At 41.5% G+C, this 20527-nt stretch overlaps 1 protein-coding gene across 2 annotated transcripts in view; it reads left to right on the plus strand.

Moving 5' to 3' along the window:
* LOC143034672 (uncharacterized) overlaps positions 1-20527 on the plus strand; it is a 95186-nt gene that overhangs the window by 62992 nt on the left and 11667 nt on the right. Inside the window, exon 8 of one of the 2 annotated variants that reach the window (XM_076201039.1) lies at positions 5620-5703. The exons of the other annotated variant lie outside the window; for it this stretch is intronic. Within the exon in view, the coding sequence (XP_076057154.1) occupies positions 5620-5703 (84 nt within the window). The remainder of the gene's footprint in view (positions 1-5619; positions 5704-20527) is intronic. 2 annotated transcript variants of the gene reach the window in all.

Here is a 20527-nt window from a genome sequence, read left to right on the forward strand (position 1 = left end):
AAAAGGGGACAAGTGTGAGTGTAGTAGTTTCAGAGGGATCAGTTTCTTGAGTGTAGTTGGGAAAACTTATGGGAGAGGATTAGGAGAGGTACAGAGGGAGTAATTGGTGAGGAACAGTGTGGGTTTATGACAGGTAGGGGGTTGCATGGATCAGATTTTTGTGGTAAGGTTATATATGTGAGAACGTTATAGGAAAAGGTAAAGATGTTTTTTGGGCCTTTATGGATTTGGAAAAGGCTTATGAGGATAGACAGGAAGGCACTGTGGGAAGTATGTGGGATAGGAAGAAAGCTGTTAAGAGCAGTCAAGAGATTTTACGAAAGTAGTAGACACTGTGTTAGAATCAGAAATGAAGAGAGTGAGAGGTTTGAGGTAAAGGTGGGACTTTGCCAGGGATGTGTTATGTTGCTTTGGCTGTTCAATTTATACATGGATGGCGTGGTACAGGAAGTAAATGCAAGGGTAATAAGCCAGAGATTGGAGATGGTTAAAGAAAACTGAGTAAGAGAGGGACTTGGGAGTTCTAGTGAGTCCTGACCTCAAATCCAGGAAACACTGCTTTAGTGTCAGGAATAAAGCTAAAAGAGTACTAGGTTTCATTGCTAGGGTGGTTGTGAATAGAAATACAGAGGTAATTTTCTGACTAGCATTAGACCTATCCTCGACTATGCGGTATAGTTTTGGTCATCATCTTATGGAATGGACATTTCACTAGAATCAGTACAGAGGAGAATGACCAAAATGATAATAAGCTCAAAAAGTTACTCTAGGAAGAGAGGCTTAGGCACCTTAAGGGGATCGTCCATCAGAAAATCACGAAAAAAAAAAAAATGAAATTCTGAAAATATTTCCTCTAAAAGTGTTGCTCATAAGCTATCTCGTGGCTGAGTATGGAAGCTGTATCTTGATTTTTACTATCTAAAAAAAATATAATACGGTACCCCCCCACCCTAATGTGGCTGGGTCATGTGCACTGCGTACTGCATATTACGTTTTCTGTTGTTACATATATTTGCTAACAAAAGAAGCTGTGTATTTTGCACAATATTAATGCTTTTGTATGATAATAGCATACGATATGGCAACAGGGACCTGACTGCATACCATACAGTATGAATCGTCCATCAGAAAATCACACAAAAAAAAAAAAAAAACTGAAAATATTTCCTCTAAAACAACCAGTGATGCCATAAAACAGCTTAGGATGGCAGATAAAGATCGTCTGTCACCAAAGATGCATCGCGCCAAGAAAAGGAAAAGTGCACGCTTGGAACCTGAGCAATATAACCCTGGTGAATACTAACTGGATTCATCATATAAACCTGTAATTAATCAAAAGCATGCAACAAAGAGTAGGGTGGTGCCTATGATACCCTTTCAACACCATAACATCCTAAATAATGAAAGGGGACCAGTAACCATGAACAAAAAAACTGACGCTCATTCCTGAAAAACTTGATTTTTGCACATTTAACTTGATTCATATCCAAGACGCCTTCACTGATTTTCAACTGCAAATCCTTTTCGGATTCAGCATAATTGGGAGAACATTTGGAGGCAGATTTATGTCCTGTCAAGGACTAGCAGGATTATATATATATATATTAGTAAAGGGGGGGAGCAGGTTCTCAGTAATACATGTGGAGTTAAAAACGACAGCATTGTTGTAGTTGTTCAGTTTTTTCTTCGTATTCTCGATTTTCCTGATAAGAGATTTTCCATTAACTGGGTGAATTGAAACTAGGTCTCTATATTCTTCCATTTGTTCTTATTTGACATCGACGTTTCGTCTTAAACAAGACATTATCAAGATATAACTGAAATAACAAAAATTACATGGTAACAGTAAAGGTACTAGACAATATCAAGATATAACTGAAATAACAAAAATCACATGGTAATAGTAATGGTACTAGACAATATCAAGATAAAACTGAAATAACAAAAATTACATGGTAACAGAATAATATAGGTGACAGATATGTGAAAATAAATACAAAGACTCACATTTAAAGGGAGCGAAGAGAGGGAGAAGGGTGTGACAATCGGGGATGACAGAAGTATATATACTTCTCCCTCTCTTCGCTCCCTTTAAATGTGAGTCTTTGTATTTATTTTCGCATATCTGTCACCTTTATTATTTCTGTTACCATGTAATTTTTGTTATTTCAGTTTTATCTTAATATTGTCTAGTACCTTTACTGTTACCATGTGATTTTTATTTCAGTTATATCTTGATATTGTCTAGTACCTTTACTGTTACCATGTAATTTTTGTTATTTCAGTTATATCTTGATAATGTCTTGTTTAAGACGAAACGTCGATGTCAAATAAGAACAAATGGAAGAATATAGAGACCTAGTTTCAATTCACCCAGTTAATGGAAAATCTCTTATCAGGAAAATCGAGAATACGAAGAAAAAACTGAACTACAACAATGCTGTCGTTTTTAACTCCACGTGTATATATATATATATATATATATTTTTTTTTTTTCCATCAACATACTTTGGATTTTTTCTCATAACAGACTGATCAGAACGTCATAATTCTGCCTCCGTTTCTTCATCTATCTTAGCCCATTATAAAGACAAAAAAGTAATCAATATCCAGTCAAAGGTCTATCCCCTGAATCAATTTCAAAATTTTCAAAAATTACCCCTCGAAAATAGAAAAAAAAAATCACAATAAAAAAAGTATAAGCATAAATGACTTGAAAACTCGGTGGTATGTTCTCTGAGACAATACAATTACTAGGAAAAAATCTCAGCCACTTTCACCCCAAACTAAAAAAAGTTCGATTTTCTAATGGACTTTAACTCTCTAGAAAGATGCAGAGTGCAGGGTGATCTAATATAGGTGTTTAGGTGGATCAAAGTCTTTAAAAAGGGTTATACATACAAAGTCATCATATTAAGGCAACAGGGCAGGACTCACAGTAATGGATTTAAATTGGACAAATTTAGATTTAAGAAGGAAATATGAAAGAATTGCTTTACTAATAGGGTGGTCAACAAATGGAATAGAATTGGTAACCATGTTGTGAGTGCTGATACTATCGATTGTTTAAAAAAATGATTAGACAACTTTATAGATAAGGATGACATATGGTAATAGACATGGAACTCCTAGCATAGGCCTTAGGCTGCGTTTCCACCTAGCGAGTCTCGTCAGATTCTCATCAACCGTTGCGAGTTCGTTTGAGTAGAAACGACTTCGGTTACAATCTTTCATTTTTTCAATCTTCAAATGTCAATTTGGCTTTGCGTCACGTATTGAGAAACCGAATGGCGAAATGAAAGGAGCTATACCTTTACAAATGTTAGACAGATTGTTGAAATATTTTTAGGGAAGTCTAGTATGTTGCAAACAAAGTCTTCCTCCAGCAATTCGAATTAACAGCATTTGACGAGAATCGGCCCTGACTCGCTCGGTGGAAATGCAGCCTTATGGTCTCTTGCAGTCTCAAACATTCTTATGTTCTTATAAGCTAGTTGTTGTTTGCTGATGACACTGAGCTTGTAGCAGGATCAGAGGAGGAATGTTTGTGACAGTTTGGCATGGTGTGCAAAAAAAAAGGAAGTTGAAAATAAATGTGGGTAAAAATAAGGTGTTGAGGTGTACAAGGGGAGAATGTGGCAGCAAATTGGAAGTGAGTATTAAGGGAGACTGGAGGAAGTGGATAGCTTTAGATACTTGGGTTTGAATGTGGTGGGGAAGGGAGGAGTGGAGATGGAGGTAGAATGTAGATTGAGGGAAGCAATTAAATGCCTTGGGAGATTAAAAAGTATAATTAGAAATAGACATTTGGGAATGGATGCAAAGAGGAGATTGTATGAAGGAGTGATTGTGCCAACATCACTGTATGGGGAAGAGAGGAGATTGAATGTGAGATGAAATGCCTGAGAAGTATGGTAGGGGTTACTAGGGTAAATAGAATGAGAAATGAGGAGGTGAAGAGGAAAGCGGGGGTGGAAAGGGAGTTGGGAGATAGTGTTGATGAAAGAGTATTGTGATGGTTTGAACACCTGGAAAGAGTGAGTGAAGAAAGATTTGTAAAAGATGTGTGGAAAGCAGAGGTAGGAGTGAACATGAAAGGGCAACCAATGATGAGATAAACACCATATGAGGACGGAGCCTTTATTTGTACGACGTTTCGCTTATTACAGATTTTTCAAGTACAAGTTGAGATACAAATGCTTGAGATTAAATAAGGGGAAAGGAGGGAACGGGGAGAGAAAAAGGGGGGGGAAGGAAGAGGAGGAGGAGGGTGGGGGGATTGGACACTGGGAAAGGATGAGAATGCTGGCCCAAACGTCCGTGAGCGAAATGTCCACAAAGGGTGGTTTAAATATTTAATATTTTGCTGGCCATGGGTATTAGAAACAAGGAAAACCATCTTATGGACTGGAAGAATGCAGAGCTGCTGATGCGGGAACCAGACAAAATCCGCAGGAAGTGTTTAGAAGCAGCAATCATTCAAGGAACGAACACTATTGAACAAAACAGGGGCATGTTTAACATATCTCCTCACATTATTCCCCTAATACCCATGGCCAGCAAAATATTAAATATTTAAACCACCCTTTGTGGACATTTCGCTCACGGACGTTTGGGCCAGCATTCTCATCCTTTCCCAGTGTCCAATCCCCCCACCCTCCTCCTCCTCCTCCTCCTCCTCCTCCTCCTCCTCCTCCTCTTCCTTCCTTCCCCCCTTTTTCTCCCCCCGTTCCCTCCTTTCCCCTTATTTAATCTCAAGCATTTGTATCTCAACTTGTACTTGAAAAAGCTGTAATAAGCGAAACGTCGTACAAATAAAGGCTCCGTCCTCATATGGTGTTTATCTAGTCAATCTTGTCGGCAGACTGCCACTTTTAAGCAATGATGAGATGGATGGATGGGGTAAAAGTAGCATTGGGAAAGGGAAATGTCTATTGAGGAAGGGAGAAGATGGAAGATAGGGGCGAATGGAGAATGGTTGTGTATAGAGGTTGCTGTGATGCATGAGAATGGGTGGGGGATGGTGATAAGGGAATGTGTGTGAATGATATTTTGACACAGCCTAAAAGGATTTCTCTCAGTCTTCTCTTTTTTTGCATGAGGGGACAGGGATGGGGGGGGGTTGCTGATTAAATGAAGAAGCCATATTGTGGATGTGCTGTGTCTTGCTGCATTGCTCCTGACCCTGGGTATTGAGCAAGATGCAGGGATGACCCATCATCCAGGAAGAGTCAAGATAAGAGAAAGGGAGGGGGATGCATGGGAGTGGAATATGTGGGGATGAAAAGGGTGGGAGTGGATTTTATGCCTTTGTTTTTTGGTTACTTCCCTTGTAAGGGGGAAAAAGCCATTGGTGTATGTATGTATTTGGATTTTTACTTTTTAGGGCTCCATTACAAAAGGAAAAGGCTTTTTGGTACATTGTGTGTAATTATTGTTAGGCTGGGTGTGGTTTGACTGCATGCTTTGACTTGTCCATTCCCCATATAAGGGGGAAAGTGTTCTGGTGCATGTTTATGCTTTATTTTTTATTTTTATTCATTTATATATTATTTTGTGCTTTTATATATGGTGATTATGTCACTACCCTTGAATTAGTGTATAATTTGCTGCTTGTAGGTCAAGTGATCGTGCGACTCACATATGCAGAGGAAGTGGAAGGCGAAGCCGGAAGTCATTCTCCAGATCGTACAGCCGGTCGAGGTAACACTGGGGCAAAGAAAGGATAGTGTATATTCTGCTAAGAATGTCAGAATAAAAGGTGGTGCTCAAAGTTACCACTTCTGGGTGGTTTAGTTGATTTGTTTTGGGCCATAGGGGTCTAACCACCCTTTGTGATATCTGCTATGTCATAACAGAATCAGAAATTCTTTTGAAATATATTTAGTGATTTTTTAACTTGTAATCACTGCATGTGAAGTGTGAAGTGAATTTCAACATCAAGATATGTAGTATAATGGAATTTGGAAAAAGCAAAAATAGAATATCGGGACAATATAAAATTGGTACAAAGGAAGTTAAAAAAGTCAACTCATAAAGGGAGCTAGGAATAACTATCACCAATGACATGGCACCAGACAAACATATAAACAAATTAGTTGGAGAAACTTTCAATTTATGAAGATCAATGAAAGTGGCCTTTGACTACATGGATGAAGAAATGGTAAAGAAAATATTAGTTACATTGATAAGACTAAAATTGGAGTTCGCTGCAACACTAAGGACACCTAGTACTAAAAAGAACACAAATTAGAAAGAATTGAAAGAGCAATGACAAAGATGGCACCAACACTCGCTAAATTGACATAGGGACAAAGATTGTCCAAACTGGAACTACCAACCCTGGAACAAAGAAGAGAAAGAGGAGACCTGCTAACCATCTACAGAATTATGAAAGGGATGGAAGTCCTTGATAGAGATGACAAACTGAAGTGGGATAGTAGAAAAGCAAGAGGACATGAAAAGAAACTTAAAAAGGAGAGTTACAGAAAAGATCTGAAAAAGAATAGCTTCCCACACAGAGTGATAGATATCTGGAACAAACTGAATGAGAAACAGTGAGTGCAAAAACTATACAAGAATTTAAGATCAAACTGGATGCTGAAAGATACAAAAGTGTGTGTGTGTATTTACCTAGTTATATTATATGGAAAGGGAGCTATGCTTGTGGTAACCCATCTTTGTGTCTTTCAGCATCAAGTTTTTTCTTAAAATCGTGAATAGTATTTGCACACACTGTTTCTTTATCCAAGTTATTCCAGCACTCTGTGCGGGAAACTTTTTTGTTTTTGTTTTTTAATATCTCTTCTATAGTTATCTTTTTTGAGTTTCTTTTCATGACCTGTTTTCCATCGTCATTTTTTAGTAAATCATTCCTATCAAGGATTTCCATTCCTTACATAATTCTATAGTCACTAGATCATCTTTTTCTCTTCTCTGCTCCAGTGTTGCTAGTTCCAGTTTGGATAATCTTTGTTCGTATGTTAATTTGGAAAGAGATGGTGCCAACTTTGTTGTTGCTCTCTGTATTCTTTCTAATTTCCTTATATTCTTTTTAGTACTGGTTGTCTGTAGTGTCGCTGCGTATTCCAGTGTGTGTGTGCGCGTGTATTTACCTAGTTGTATTTTACAGGACGAGAGCTATGCTCATAGTGGCCCATTCTTGTATCTCTCCGCATCCAGTTTATTCTTAAAATCTTGTATAGTTTTGGCATTCACTGTTTCTTCATTTAGTTTATTCCAGACATCAATCACTATATGGGAAGCTCAGACATCAATCACTATATGGGAAGCTTTTTTTTTTTTCTCTCTCTCCCTCTCCCTCTCCCCAAGTCTCCTCTGTAACTGTCCTTCTTTAGTTTCTTTAGCTCCTTTTTCTCTTCTGTCCCATTTTAATAAGTCATCTCTATCAAGAATTTCCATCCCTTTCATAATTCTGTAAATGGTCAACAAATCACCTCTTTCTCTTCTCTGTTCCAGTGTTGATAGATGTAATTTCTCAAATCTTTGTTCGTATGTCAAATTTGATAGTGTAGGTGCCATTTTTGTCACTGCTCTTTGGATTCTTTCTAATTTTCTTATATTCGTTTTTGTGCTAGGTGCCCATAATGTTGCAGCATACTCTAGTTTATGTCTTATTAGTGTAACTACTATTTTCTTTACCATTTCTTCATCCTTGTAGTTGAAGGACACTTTCATTGATCATAAGTTAAAAGTCTCTCCAACTAATTTATTGACATGTTTATCAGGTGTCAAGTCAGTTGAGATAATCACTCCCAGGTCCCTTTCTGGATTGACTTTTTTGACTTCCTTGTTTCCAATTTTATATTGACAGGATATTATCTTTTTGTATTTACCTAGTTGTATTTTATGGGACGAGAGCTATGCTCATAGTGACCAGTTTTCACATCTCTCCACATCCAGTTTATTCTTAAAATCATGTATAGTTCTGGCATTCACTGTTTCTCTGTTCAATTTTTCCAGACATTGATCACTCTATGTGGGAAAGTTTTTTTTTTTTCAGGTCTCTTCTGTAACTGTCTTCAGTTTCTTTTCATGTCCTCTTGTTTCTCTTCTGTCCCACTTTAATAAGTCGTCTCTATCGTGAATTTCCATCCCTTTCATTATTCTGAAAATGGTCAACAAATAGCCTCTGTCCCTTCTTTGTTCTAGTGTTGACAAATGTGATTTCTGCAACCTTTGTTCATGTGTCAAATTTGACAGTGTAGGTGCCATTTTTGTCGCTGCTCTTTGGATTTTTCTAATTTTCTTATGTTCTTTGTGCTAGGTGCCCACATTGTTACAGCATATTCTAGTTTCGGTCTTATCTGTGTAAAAACTTTTTTTTAACCATTTCCTCATCTATGTTGTCGAAGACCACTTTCATTGATCTTAAGTTATAAGTCTAATTTATTTACATGTTTATCAGGTGTCAAGTCACTTGAGATGATTACTCCTAGGTCCCTTTCTGAGTCGACTTTTTTTTACTTCTTTGTTTCCAATCTTATATTGTCCCGAAACTCTATTTTTACTTTTTCCAAATTCCATTATGCTACATTATTTAATGTTGAAGTTCACCTCATATCTCAGACTCCATTCCCTAAGCACTATCCTCATTTACTTTTCATGCAAGAAGTCCTCCATCCAGTTCAGTAGTTTACCTTGTATCCCTCCTATGTTTCCAGTTTTCTTGATTTGTTATGTGGTACTTTGTTGAAGGCTTTTTGTAAGTCTAGGAAAGCACAATCAGCCCATCCATCCCCTTCTTGTATTATATATATTAGTCTTGAGTAGAAACAAATCAAATTTGTGGCACATGATCTTCCCTGTATAAATCCAAATTGTCTCAGGTTTATTATATTGTTTTCTTCCAGATGTTTTATCCATCTTAATAACTTTTCCACAAATTTTGGCTACAGTGCTATTAAGAGAGACTGGTCTGTAATTTGTTGGATCTTCCTTGTTTCCTCCTTTATGTATTGGTACAATATTGGCATTTTCCCAGTCCTTTGGTATTTTTCCTTTGAGTGAGCAACTTGTATTACATTTTTTTCATCAGTTCATTACATTCCTTTAGCATCCAATTTGCAATTCCGTCTGGGCTGTGTGATTTCCTGACATCAAGGTACATTAAATGATCCATTATTTCTTTTTGTGTGTGAGACAAAGTGTGCTCCATGCCACATGGTTTGTACAGTAGGAAGTTGTTATTACTTGGTAGGCAAAATGGCAGGATGTTATATTTTGGTTGGGAAAGCGGCAGGAAGTTTTCATTATTTGTAAACAAAATGAGCTTGCATCTTGGACATATATGTACTGGACTGATTTGGTATCTTAACCTGGTATGGGGCTATGTTTTCTTTGTGAACTTTTGTTGAGCTAGTTTATTTATACATATACCAAGGCTTTTTCCCCCTTACAAGGGAGGTAGCCAAAAAAGAAAAGGCATAAAATCATTCCCACCCATTCCATCCCTGAATACACTCCACACCCCTCCACCCTCCCTCTTATCTTAGCACCTCCTGGATGACGGGTCATCCCTGGACCTTGTCCACTGCCCTGGGTCAGAAGCAGTGTCGCAAGACACAGCACATCCACAGCAAGGCTGCTTCATTAAATCGGCGACCCCCCCCCCCTCTCCGTCCCCCCATGCATAAAAGGAGAAGACGGGGAGAAATCCCTTCGGGCTGCGTCAAATTTTGCTCACACATACTACCTCATCCCCCCGTCCATTCCACCTCATGCATCACAACATCATCCATATACAACCATTCTCCATTCACCCCTGTCTTCTGTCCTCTCCCGTCCTTCCTCAACAGTCATTCCCCTCTTCCCCAAAACCCCCTTTACCCCATCGATCCACCTCATCCTAGGACGTCCCTTCATGTTCACTCCCTCCACATCTGCCTTCCATACCTCTTTTACCAGTCTTTCTTCACTCATTCTTTCCATGTGTCCAAACCATCCTAATACTCTTTCATCAACCCTATCTCCCAACTCCCTTTCCACCCCCGTTCTTCTCCTCACCTCCTCATACCTCACTCTATCTAGCCTAGTAACCCCCATCATACTTCTCAGACACCTCATCTCAAACACATTGAAACTCCTTCTCTCTTCCTCTTTTATGTTCCATGTTTCTGCCCCATACAGTGCTGTTGGCACAATCACTCCTTCATATAGTCTCCTCTTAGCATCCATTCCCAAATGTCTATTCCTCATTACACTCTTCAATCCACCAAGGCATTTACTTGCTTCTCTCAATCTACATTCTACCTCCACCTTCACTCCACCTTTTCCTGCCACATTTGCACCCAAGTATCTAAAACTATCCACCTCCTCCAGTTGCTCTCCCTTAATGCTCACTTCCAGTCTACTGCCACTTTCACAACTTATACATGGAGGGGTAGTGCGAGAGGTAGGGTAGTGGGTCAGGGATTGGAGATGGTTAAAGAAAATGGAGAAAAGTGGGAGGTGAGCCAGCTGTTGTTTGCTGATGACACTGCGCTTGTGGCAGGATCGGAGGAGGGACTGAGGAAATTGGTGACAGAGTTTGGGAGAGTATGTGATAGAAGAAAGCTAAAGATAAATGTGGGCAAAAGTAAGGTGATGAGATGTACAAGGGGTGAAAGTTTAATTATAATTGTAGCTAACTCCATTGGGTATTTGTTGTATATTGTATTTCAGTTCTGGTCTTTACAGATGGAAAGAAAATTGAAATTTCATTTGGACTAAGGAAGGATACAGGGAGAGTAAGGAGACCCGGGCTAGGGAGTTTTTAAACCTTTTCAAAAGTTGAATTTTACTACCAAATGGGAATGTTTGGCATTGACCAAATTAAGAATAATTTTTGCTGTTTTTCTCCTCATTGGGTGAATGTGGCAATACCAGTATGCATTTAGGGAAAGGGGTTCTTACAATCAGTTCATCATCCAATCTATTGCCCTAGATCTCTTGCAGGAGACTTACGACTGCTGTGTATCTGGCAACAGCTACATATTGGCCCATAAGTCACTCAAGGAAGACAAAAGAAATATGGTGTTGTTGTTTGGGTATGGCTAGTGTGGGGCAGTGTTGGATGAGGTGCTCACTCTGCTCTAATGGTATCTGGAGCATTTTGCCTCTATTGTCTTCATGCCCATTGGTGTTATTGCAGTGAGGGACCAATGACAAGTACCTGCTTGTGGTGGTCCTGCAAGAGGTTGGGTGGGGTGGTGCTAATTTGAAAGTGTTCCCATGTGCAGTATTCAGGATGGAGAGAAGTATCAGGTGGGATGCAGTAAAGTGCTGACATCAGTTGTGGTCATGATGCATATGAATGATGGAGAGATTGATTCAGTTTAACATTGCAAGGCTAGGATGATACCCTTTACAGAGGACTTTGTTAGGTTGGAATTTAATGGGCCATGCCCTTACTTCAGCTCTCCAGTGGCAGGGTTCAAACCGCCATCACCTCGACCTCTAATGCAAGTAGCGACACCCTAATATGCTCCGCCAGCAAGATTCTATGCCAATATTGTGTAAAGATTTATTTCACAGGGAGACCATATTTAAGTGGAAGAAAGACCTGGTAAAATATTTCAAAATTAAGCATTCAGTTGCCTGTTTTTCTCCTAAGAAAAAAAAAAAAAAAATGCTAAAAGTTGTGTACAACCTACCCAATACTATGAAATTATTTATTAGCCAGGATGATAATCTATTGCACTGGTTCTATGTAAAAAGAAACCCACAGCTCCCAGGAAGCTAGCCACAGCCAATAGCTCAGCCTATAAGTTGCACAATGAAAAGATTTTGTATTTTCTTATTTTCTCTTCAATGAGTGAGGTACAGTATAGCATTGGGTGATACTTATCTTTGTTGTTGCAATTGTCTGTTCCTAGGCCCAGTTGGTGGTGGAATGGATGGGAGTGGGTGCATGCCTTGGCTGGCTACCTCTCTTATAAGGGGGAGGAGGCCATTGGTATATAGACTGTTTTGGTGTAAAGTGGTAATCTGAATTTAGATATTGTCACTGCAATTGTTGCTTGTCTTGGCCACAGGGTTGATTTCTGGGAGAGTTTGGTGTAGTATAGAATTTGGTTGGTTGTTGTTGTTGTCGTCGTTCCCTAGACTGTCTGTCCGAGCAGTCCTATCTCCCCAAGGAATGCCATAGCCGAAACTGGGTTTTCCCACAAATCCTTTATAGAGCGTATGTTGTGTTGTTTGCGTGCATGATTGTGTATAATGCAGTCTTCCATTATGTGTTGTATGGTATGGGGTGAAGTGTTACATCCTGGGCAGCTGTTCACAATGCGGTCATCCAGCCTCTTCTGGTAGCTTAGAAGTGCTGGGTGGTGACCGCACCGCAGTCTGGCCAAGTGGACTCTGTCCTTTTGTGGGAGAGAGGATTCAGAAGGGTGGATATCAGGGGGTCTGGCATGCAGCAGTGTGTTGTCTTTCAGTGTGTTAATGGAGTGGTGAGTGATATGATTATGAATATGTTTCCGGAGGCTGGTATTTGGTGGTTGTGGAGGAAGAGAAGAGAGTATCTGTGCGTGATAAAGGTCTCTGGGTGTTGTTTTAATGTTTCTTGGTGTGTGTGGGTGTTCTGCTATGTAGTTTAGCGGGTGTAATGTGTTTGTGGTGGCTGCAGCAAGTGTTTGTGTGCCTCTCATGTCGAGGTGGTCCTTGACTTTGAGGACTTTTGTTTCATGGTGTAAATGGTCTGTAGGTGTTGTATTTGTGCAGCCTGTAATTGTTTTTAGGGCTTTGTTTTGTATGATTTGAAGGGTGTTGTGGTGAGTCTCACTGAGATTAGGAGCCCATGCAGGACTCGCATAATTCAACACTGAGCGTATGCATTGTTTGTATATTGTTATATTAGTTTCTTTGTTTTGTCCAAATGTTGTTCCAGTGATTGACTTAAGTGCGTTAAGTCTGAGTGTGCATTTGTTTTTTATGTTTGTGATGTGTTGTTTGAAAGACATGGATGCATCGTATGTTACACCAAGAATTTGCAGTGTGTTTGTGTGTGGTATTAGTGGTATTAGAGTGTTGTTGATGTAGAGATGAGGTATGTATTTGTGTTCTTTTGTCCAGTTTGCGAGAAGTGTTGCTGTAGATTTGGTTGGAGCTATTTTGAGTCTGTTTGTGATGAACCATGTGTTGAGTGTGTCAAGGTATGGCTGGATTATTTCTGCAGCTTTGTCTGTGTTACGATGTGTGCATGTGATTGTTATGTCGTCTGCGTAGGAAGAGATTTGTATTTCTGAGGTGTCTGGTGTGGGTAAGTCATGCATGTATAGATTAAATAGTGTGGGGGATAGAACTGAGCCCTGTGGTACTCCGTTCTTATTGTTTCTGATGTGCGATAATTGGCCATTATATGACACGTAAGCATTCCTACCTGCCAGATAATTGGCCAGCCATCTTTTGGTGTTATTGTGCATGTCTGTGTTATATATTTTATTTGTTAGGTTGTGGCGGGGGATAGCATCAAAAGCTTTACTAATGTCTAATGTTATAAGAAGTGTTCTTTGGTGGGGCCTATCTGAATTGATGCCATCTAAAATTCTTTGTGTGAGGTTTGTCAGAAGAGTGTTTGTGGAGTGTAATGGCCTAAAACCGTGTTGTGAGTCAGCAAGGGGAATATGTGGTGTGACAAGTTTAAGTATTAGGCATTCAATGACTTTAGAGGGGGTGCAGAGAAGTGTGATTGGGCGGTGCGATGTTGGGATTGTTGGGTCTTTGTTTGGTTTTGGAATGGTGATTATTTTACCATGCTTCCAGATGTCGGGTATAGTGTTGTGTGAATAGCTGTAGTTTGCAATGTTTGTGAGTGCATGTATACCTTGTGGTCCAATGTGTTTTAGGTGGATGTTGCTTATGTTATCAGGGCCACAGGCAGATGAGTGCTTGAGACTATGTATTATGAGTTTTGTCTGACTGTCTATGAAGGGTATATAGTCTTAGTCTGTGGGAAAGTCTTTCTTACGTCGAATGGTGCGTCGGTCGTCAGGGTGAGAAGTGAGATGGCTTGTCTGTGCAAAATGACGTATGAGTGCGTTTGCTTGTTGTCTGTTTGAGGGTAGATTATCTGTTGTTGTGATTATTGCTGCATGAGAGCGTGTAGTGTTACTGTTGGAAAGTGTAATGCTGTTGAGTGTTTTGTACAATTTGCTGGTGTTTGTTTTGTGATCAAGTGTATTGATAAAATTTTGCCAATTTTGTGTTTTTTGTTCGTGTATTTTATTGGCAATTACAGTGTTTGTATTTGGTCTGCTATGTTTTGAGGGATAGGTGTGGGGGTACCGTGTTTAAGTGTGTCACGTTGTCTGATGAGGCTTTGGATTTCTGGTGTGAATTTGGGGTTGTGTGATTTTCTGTTGCCTCTAGGGATGTATCTCTTGTCTGCATTTTGTATGATTGTATTAAAAGTGTGCACAGCATTGTTTATGTTTGTGATTGGTGTACTGTTAAGTGTTTCAAAATGTTGTTCTGTCTCTTCAATAAAAGCTTCCCAGTTAGCTCTCTTGTAATTGGTGTAAGTGTGTCTGTGGCCAACTGGGGTGCATCTTGTTTTGGTGGTGATGATGATTGGAAGGTGGTCAGAACCAAGGGTTCCGACCACTCTCCATGATGTTGGGGTTAGGCAGGGGGAGCAAAAGGTGATATCAGGAGAGGAGGGAGTGTAGAGGGCTTGGTGTGGGATATGTGTATGATTATGTGTGTTGTTCATGATAGTCAATGAGTCAAACTGAGTCTGTATATCAAGCCCTCTGTGTGTGTCAGGGTTGTCGACATACCAGGCAGACCACTTGGCGTTGAAGTCTCCACCCATGATCAGGTTTGGGATTGAGGCTAGTTGGCTAAAAGGAGGCCTGAAGGTGTCTGGAACTGTGGGGGATGATTGGGGGGGAATGTACATTGTCAGTGTTGATTTGTTGCCTGTGCGGATTCGAATGGATTGGATTTCTGTTGTGTTATCTGTGGTAGGGAGGAGAATTTTGGTTGTGGCACTTGTGTCCACAAAACAGATGGAGTGGTGGATCAGGGTGATGAGTCCACCGCCATAGCCGTCAGTCCGGTCTTGTCTGATGGTGGTGTAATTATGAAATGATGGTGTTTTGTGTGAGTGTCTTAGTTTTGTTTCTTGTAAAATCGCAATGTGTATGTTGTGTTGTTTAAGAAATGTTCAAGTTCATGTTTTTTTCGTGTTAATACCGTCAATGTTGTGTTGTAATATGTTGATGTTGTGTGTTTTGTATGTGTTGTATGTTGCCGTTTGGGGTCGAGGTTGGGGTGGTAGTGGGGAAGGTGTAGGATCTGGGTCAGAGGGTGGGAAAGGAGAGATCGGGGACAAAGGAGGGGGAGTACTAATCGGGGGTAAGGGCAGAGGGAAATTGGGAGTGGGTGAAGGTGGTGGCTGTGGTTGGGGAGGTGGGAGTGGGGTTACTGGAGGGCAGGTAGAACATGTCCAAGTGTTTGTGTATTGGTTTGTGTCAGCAAGTGTTGTACAAGTGAGGTGGGCCCAGTTTTTGCACATATTGCACTGAACTGAGCCCTTTGTCTGTCTGGTCGAAGTAATGGGTTTAGAGCATGTCGGGCATGTATATTTTGTGGTGGGCCAAGGATTGCTCTCTACATCTCCAGCTAAAAGTAGAAGAAGAGGGGTGATCGCCGGAAAATCACCCCTCGGTGCAGAAAAAACGTAATATTGCATGTTGGGAAAAAGGATTGTGGTACTCCCCAAGGTAGGCATAGCTCCTCTTGGGGATCGGTGCCACCTGCGTAGTGCCGGTGGCCAGGGGTGGTTGCTGCCGTTTGGCCCCCAACTCTTGGGGTTGGGGGGTGGTCCCACGACGTAGACGCTGCAGCTCCAGGACCAATTTGCATGGGGGGACCCCCCACCAACCCCCATCATAGAAGGAATTGGAGAGGGGGGGGGGCACAGGAAGCCCTTGCTACCCCTGTGGGTGGTGCAGATCCCTGGGAGCAGCTTTGGTGACCCAGGGCAGGTATCACACAAGGAGTGTGTACAGTAGTGACTGCGTCCCTCCTTTGACTACAAAATTCATGGTTGGTTGTTGGGAGTGTTTATTTATTGTCTGTTTTCTCACTTGGAGAAGACATTAAGCCCCTAAGTCACTTGATAAGAGGGAGGGAGTGGTGTTAATGGGAGTGGAGTATGTGGGGATGGAATGGGTGGGAGTGGATTTTATGCCTTTTTTTTTCTGTTGCCGTAGAGTTTAGTATAAGGTGGTGTGTGTCTTCTGTGTGATCATTGCATCTGAGGTAATTGAGATTTGTTTGTAGGCTGTTTCTGCTTTGGTACTGCTTTAGTGCAGGATGGTGACATGAATGCTCATGTGACAGTACAGTGATTTCTTCCCCTAATTGATTTCTATAGGAGTATGGCTCCAGGAGGAGCCAAGATAAGAGGGAGGGAGTGGGGTGAATGGGAATGGAGATGTGGGAAAGAGCGTTTGGTATGTATGAATGGTGAAGTATAGTATTTGGCATCATGGAATGCTTGCTTTGTGATTGTTTTTGGAGATAAGGGTTCTTCAAAACCCATCATCATTCCCTGTGTCAGGTATCTTGATCAGATCCAAGAACTGTTAGTTTTAATTGTATTTCCTCCATCTTTCCACATAAAGAGAGTTGTTGTTTCCTGTTTGGCTGAGCAGTCCTGTCACCCTTAGGAAGGCCATGGCTGGAATGGGGTTTTCCCACAAATCCCTTATAGATTATATATTGTGTTGCTGGTGTGTGAGATTGTGTACAATTCAGTCTGCCATAGTTTTGTATAGTATGAGGTGAAGTTTTACATCCTGGACAATCTGTGATGTGGTCGTCTAGTCTCTTCTGGTAACTTAGAAAGGCTGGATGGTGGCCGCACTGCAGCCTGGCCAGGTGGTCTATGTCCTGTCTCCCCAGAGAGGATTCAGAGGGATGGATATCAGGGGGCATATGTTGTAGGGGGGACCCCCCACCAACCCCCATCATAGAAGGAATTGGAGAGGGGGGGGGGCACAGGAAGCCCTTGCTACCCCTGTGGGTGGTGCAGATCCCTGGGAGCAGCTTTGGTGACCCAGGGCAGGTATCACACAAGGAGAGTGTACAGTAGTGACTGCGTCCCTCCTTTGACTACAAAGTCAGTTATGTCCTGCATGAGTACAATGCAAACAACAGTCCAATGTTTCTCCTTAGGCAGATATGTGGGAGGGCCCTAGGATTGTTACCACCCACTGTAGGGCAGTAGTTTCCAGTCAGTAAAACAATGTTGCCTCAGTAAAACTTGAGGCAACATTTATTATTATCTTCATTATTAGATCATAAGAGAGGAAGACTTTAAATGTGTTCGAGATGAAATGTCTGAGACGTATGCTAGGGGTTACTAGACTGGATAGAGTGAGAAACAAGGAGGTGAGGAGGAGAGTCAGGGTGGAAAAGGAGTTAGGAGATAGGGTTGATGAAAGAGTATTGGGATGGTTTAGACACAGAAAGAATGAGTGAAGACAGATGAGTCAAAGAAGTGTGGAAGGCAGAGGTGGATGGAGTGAACAGGAGGAGGCAACTGAGGATGAGATGGATGGATGGGGTAAAAAGGGCATTTAGAAAGGGGGATGTCTGTTGAGGAAGGAAGGAAGAAGACAGAAGATAGGGATGAGTGGAAAATGATTGTGTATGAATGATGCTGTGATGCATAGAAGGGAGTGGGTGGGGGGATAAGGTGTTATGGAGTGGTTATGTGTGAATGATATTTTGACAGCCTGAAGGGATTTCTCCCCCATCTTCTCTTTTTCTGCATGAGGGGATGGAGGTGGGAGGTTTGCCAGTTAAATGAAGTGGCTTTACTGTGGATGTGCTGTGTCTTGTTGCATTGCTTCTGACCCCAGTGTAATGGGCAAGATGCAAGGATGACCCATCATCCAGGAGGAGCCAAGAAAAGAGGGAGGGAGGGAGGAGTAGTGAATGGGAGTGGAGTGGGTGGGGATGAAATAGGTGTGAGTGGAATTATGCCTTTTGACTTTGGCTACCTCTTGTAAGGGGGAAAAAGCCTTTGGTATATGTATGTATTATTGTAACTTTTTTTTTTATCCACGAAGTGCTAAGATGAGAGGTAAACAGTGGTGGATGGGAGAGGGTGCCTTTTACTTAGCTATCTACCTTATAAAGGGAAAAGAAGTCCTTGGTAAATAGTATATAGACAGATAGGATGGGTGTGGAATTGATGTGTGGTTGGCATTTTTGACTAGCACTCATTTATATTGGAGAAAATCCTCATGTACATGTGCATTATGTAGGGCAGTGGTTCTTAACCTGGGGTACCTGTACCCCCAAGGGGTATGAGACCTTGAACCTTGGGGTATGAGACATGATAGCCAGTGCATGGTAATTAATGAGAAAGCAAAGCAAGGTTTGTATCACTATCCTTTTCATGTTTTCATTGTATTTGTATTGGTTGGGGGTATGAGAAATTTTTCTTAAATATCAAGGGGTATGGGCACTAAAAAAATGTTAAGAACCACTGATGTAGGGTGTTACATACCAAGGCTTTTTCCCCCTTACAAGGGAGGTAGCCAAAAAGGAAAAGGCATAAAATCATTCCCACCCATTCCATCCCTGAATACACTCCACACCCCTCCACCCTCCCTCTCATCTTAGCACCTCCTGGATGATGGGTCATCCCTGCACCTTGTCCACTGCCCTGGGTCAGAAGCAGTGTCGCAAGACACAGCACATCCACAGCAAGGCCGCTTCATTAAATCGGCAACCCCCCTCTCCGTCCCCCCATGCATAAAGGAGAAGACGGGGAGAAATCCCTTCGGGCTGTGTCAAAATTTGCTCACACATACTACCTCACCGCCCATTCCACCTCATGCATCACAACATCATCCATATACAACCATTCTCCATTCACCCCTGTCTTCTGTCCTCTCCCGTCATTCCTCAACAGACATTCCCCTCTTCCCCAAAGCCCCCTTCACCCCATCCATCCACCTCATCCTAGGATGTCCCTTCATGTTCACTCCCTCCACATCTGCCTTCCATACATCTTTTACTAGTCTTTCTTCACTCATTCTTTCCATGTGTCCAAACCATCCTAATACTCTTTCATCAACCCTATCTCCCAGTTCCCTTTCCACCCCTGTTCTCCTCCTCACCTCCTCATACCTCACTCTATCTAGCCTAGTAACCCCCATCATACTTCTCAGACACCTCATCTCAAACACATTGAAACTCCTTCTCTCTTACTCTCTTATGTTCCATGTTTCTGCCCCATACAGTGCTGTTGGCACAATCACTCCTTCATATAGTCTCCTCTTAGCATCCATTCCCAAATGTCTATTCCTCATTACACTTTAATTCACCAAGGCATTTACTTGCTTCTCTCAATCTACATTCTACCTCCACCTTCACTCCACCTTTTCCTGCCACATTTGCACCCAAGTATCTAAAACTATCCACTTCCTCCAGTCGCTCTCCCTTAATGCTCACTTCCAGACTACTGCCACTTTCACCCCTTGTACATCTCATCACCTTACCTTTACCCACATTTATCTTCAGCTTTCTTCTATCACACACTCTCCCAAACTCTGTCACCAACTTCCTGAATCCCTCCTCCGATCCTGCCACAAGCGCAATGTCGTCCGCAAACAACAGCTGGCTCACCTCCCACTTTTCTCCATTTTCTTTAACCATCTCCAATCCCTGACCCACTACCCTTGCATTTACCTCTCGCACTACCTCATCCATGTATAAGTTGAACAGCCAGGGCGACATAACGCATCCTTGACGAAGTCCCACCTTTACCTCAAACCACTCACTCTCTCCATTTCTAATCCTGACACAAGCTCTACTACTCTCATAAAAACTCTTGACAGCTCCTAGAAGCTTTCCTCCTATCCCGTATATCCGCAAAACCTCCCACAGTGCCTTTCTGTCTATCCTGTCATAAGCCTTTTCCAGGTCCATAAAGGCCCAAAAAACATCCTTCCCCTTTCCTATAGCTTTCTCACATATCTGTCTTACCACAAAGATCTGATCTACACAACCTTTACCCGTCCTAAATCCACACTGTTCCTCAGCAATTACTCCCTCTGTTCCTCTCCTGATCCTCTCAATCAAGATTCTCCCATAAGCCTTCCCAACTTCACTTAACAACCTAATCCCTCTGAAACTACTACATTCACACTTGTCCCCTTTTCCCTTGTAAAGTGGAACTATACAGGCACTCCTCCAGTCCTCCGGCACTCTACCCTCTCTCCAGCAATCATTAACCACTTCCATACGGTGACACCTACGTAGGCGGCATGAGGAGCAAGTGGGTACGCGATGATGCCGACGTCGCCATCTTGATTATATTTATTGTAGTCGTACCTACGTAATTTCCATTCTCTCTAACTGGCTTCATCAATTTTCTATGGTTATCAAAATACACGGGTGAAAGAGAACAAACAATTGAGCACTGACTTTATTTTTTATAATGCGATTATTATGACGCAACATCGCACGTTGGGCAGCTAATGCTGCCAGACGTGCGATG

This window comes from Oratosquilla oratoria, chromosome 17 (genome assembly GCF_046742065.1).
Source record: "Oratosquilla oratoria isolate Oo_2021 chromosome 17, ASM4674206v1, whole genome shotgun sequence".
Taxonomy (NCBI): Eukaryota; Metazoa; Arthropoda; class Malacostraca; order Stomatopoda; family Squillidae; genus Oratosquilla; species Oratosquilla oratoria.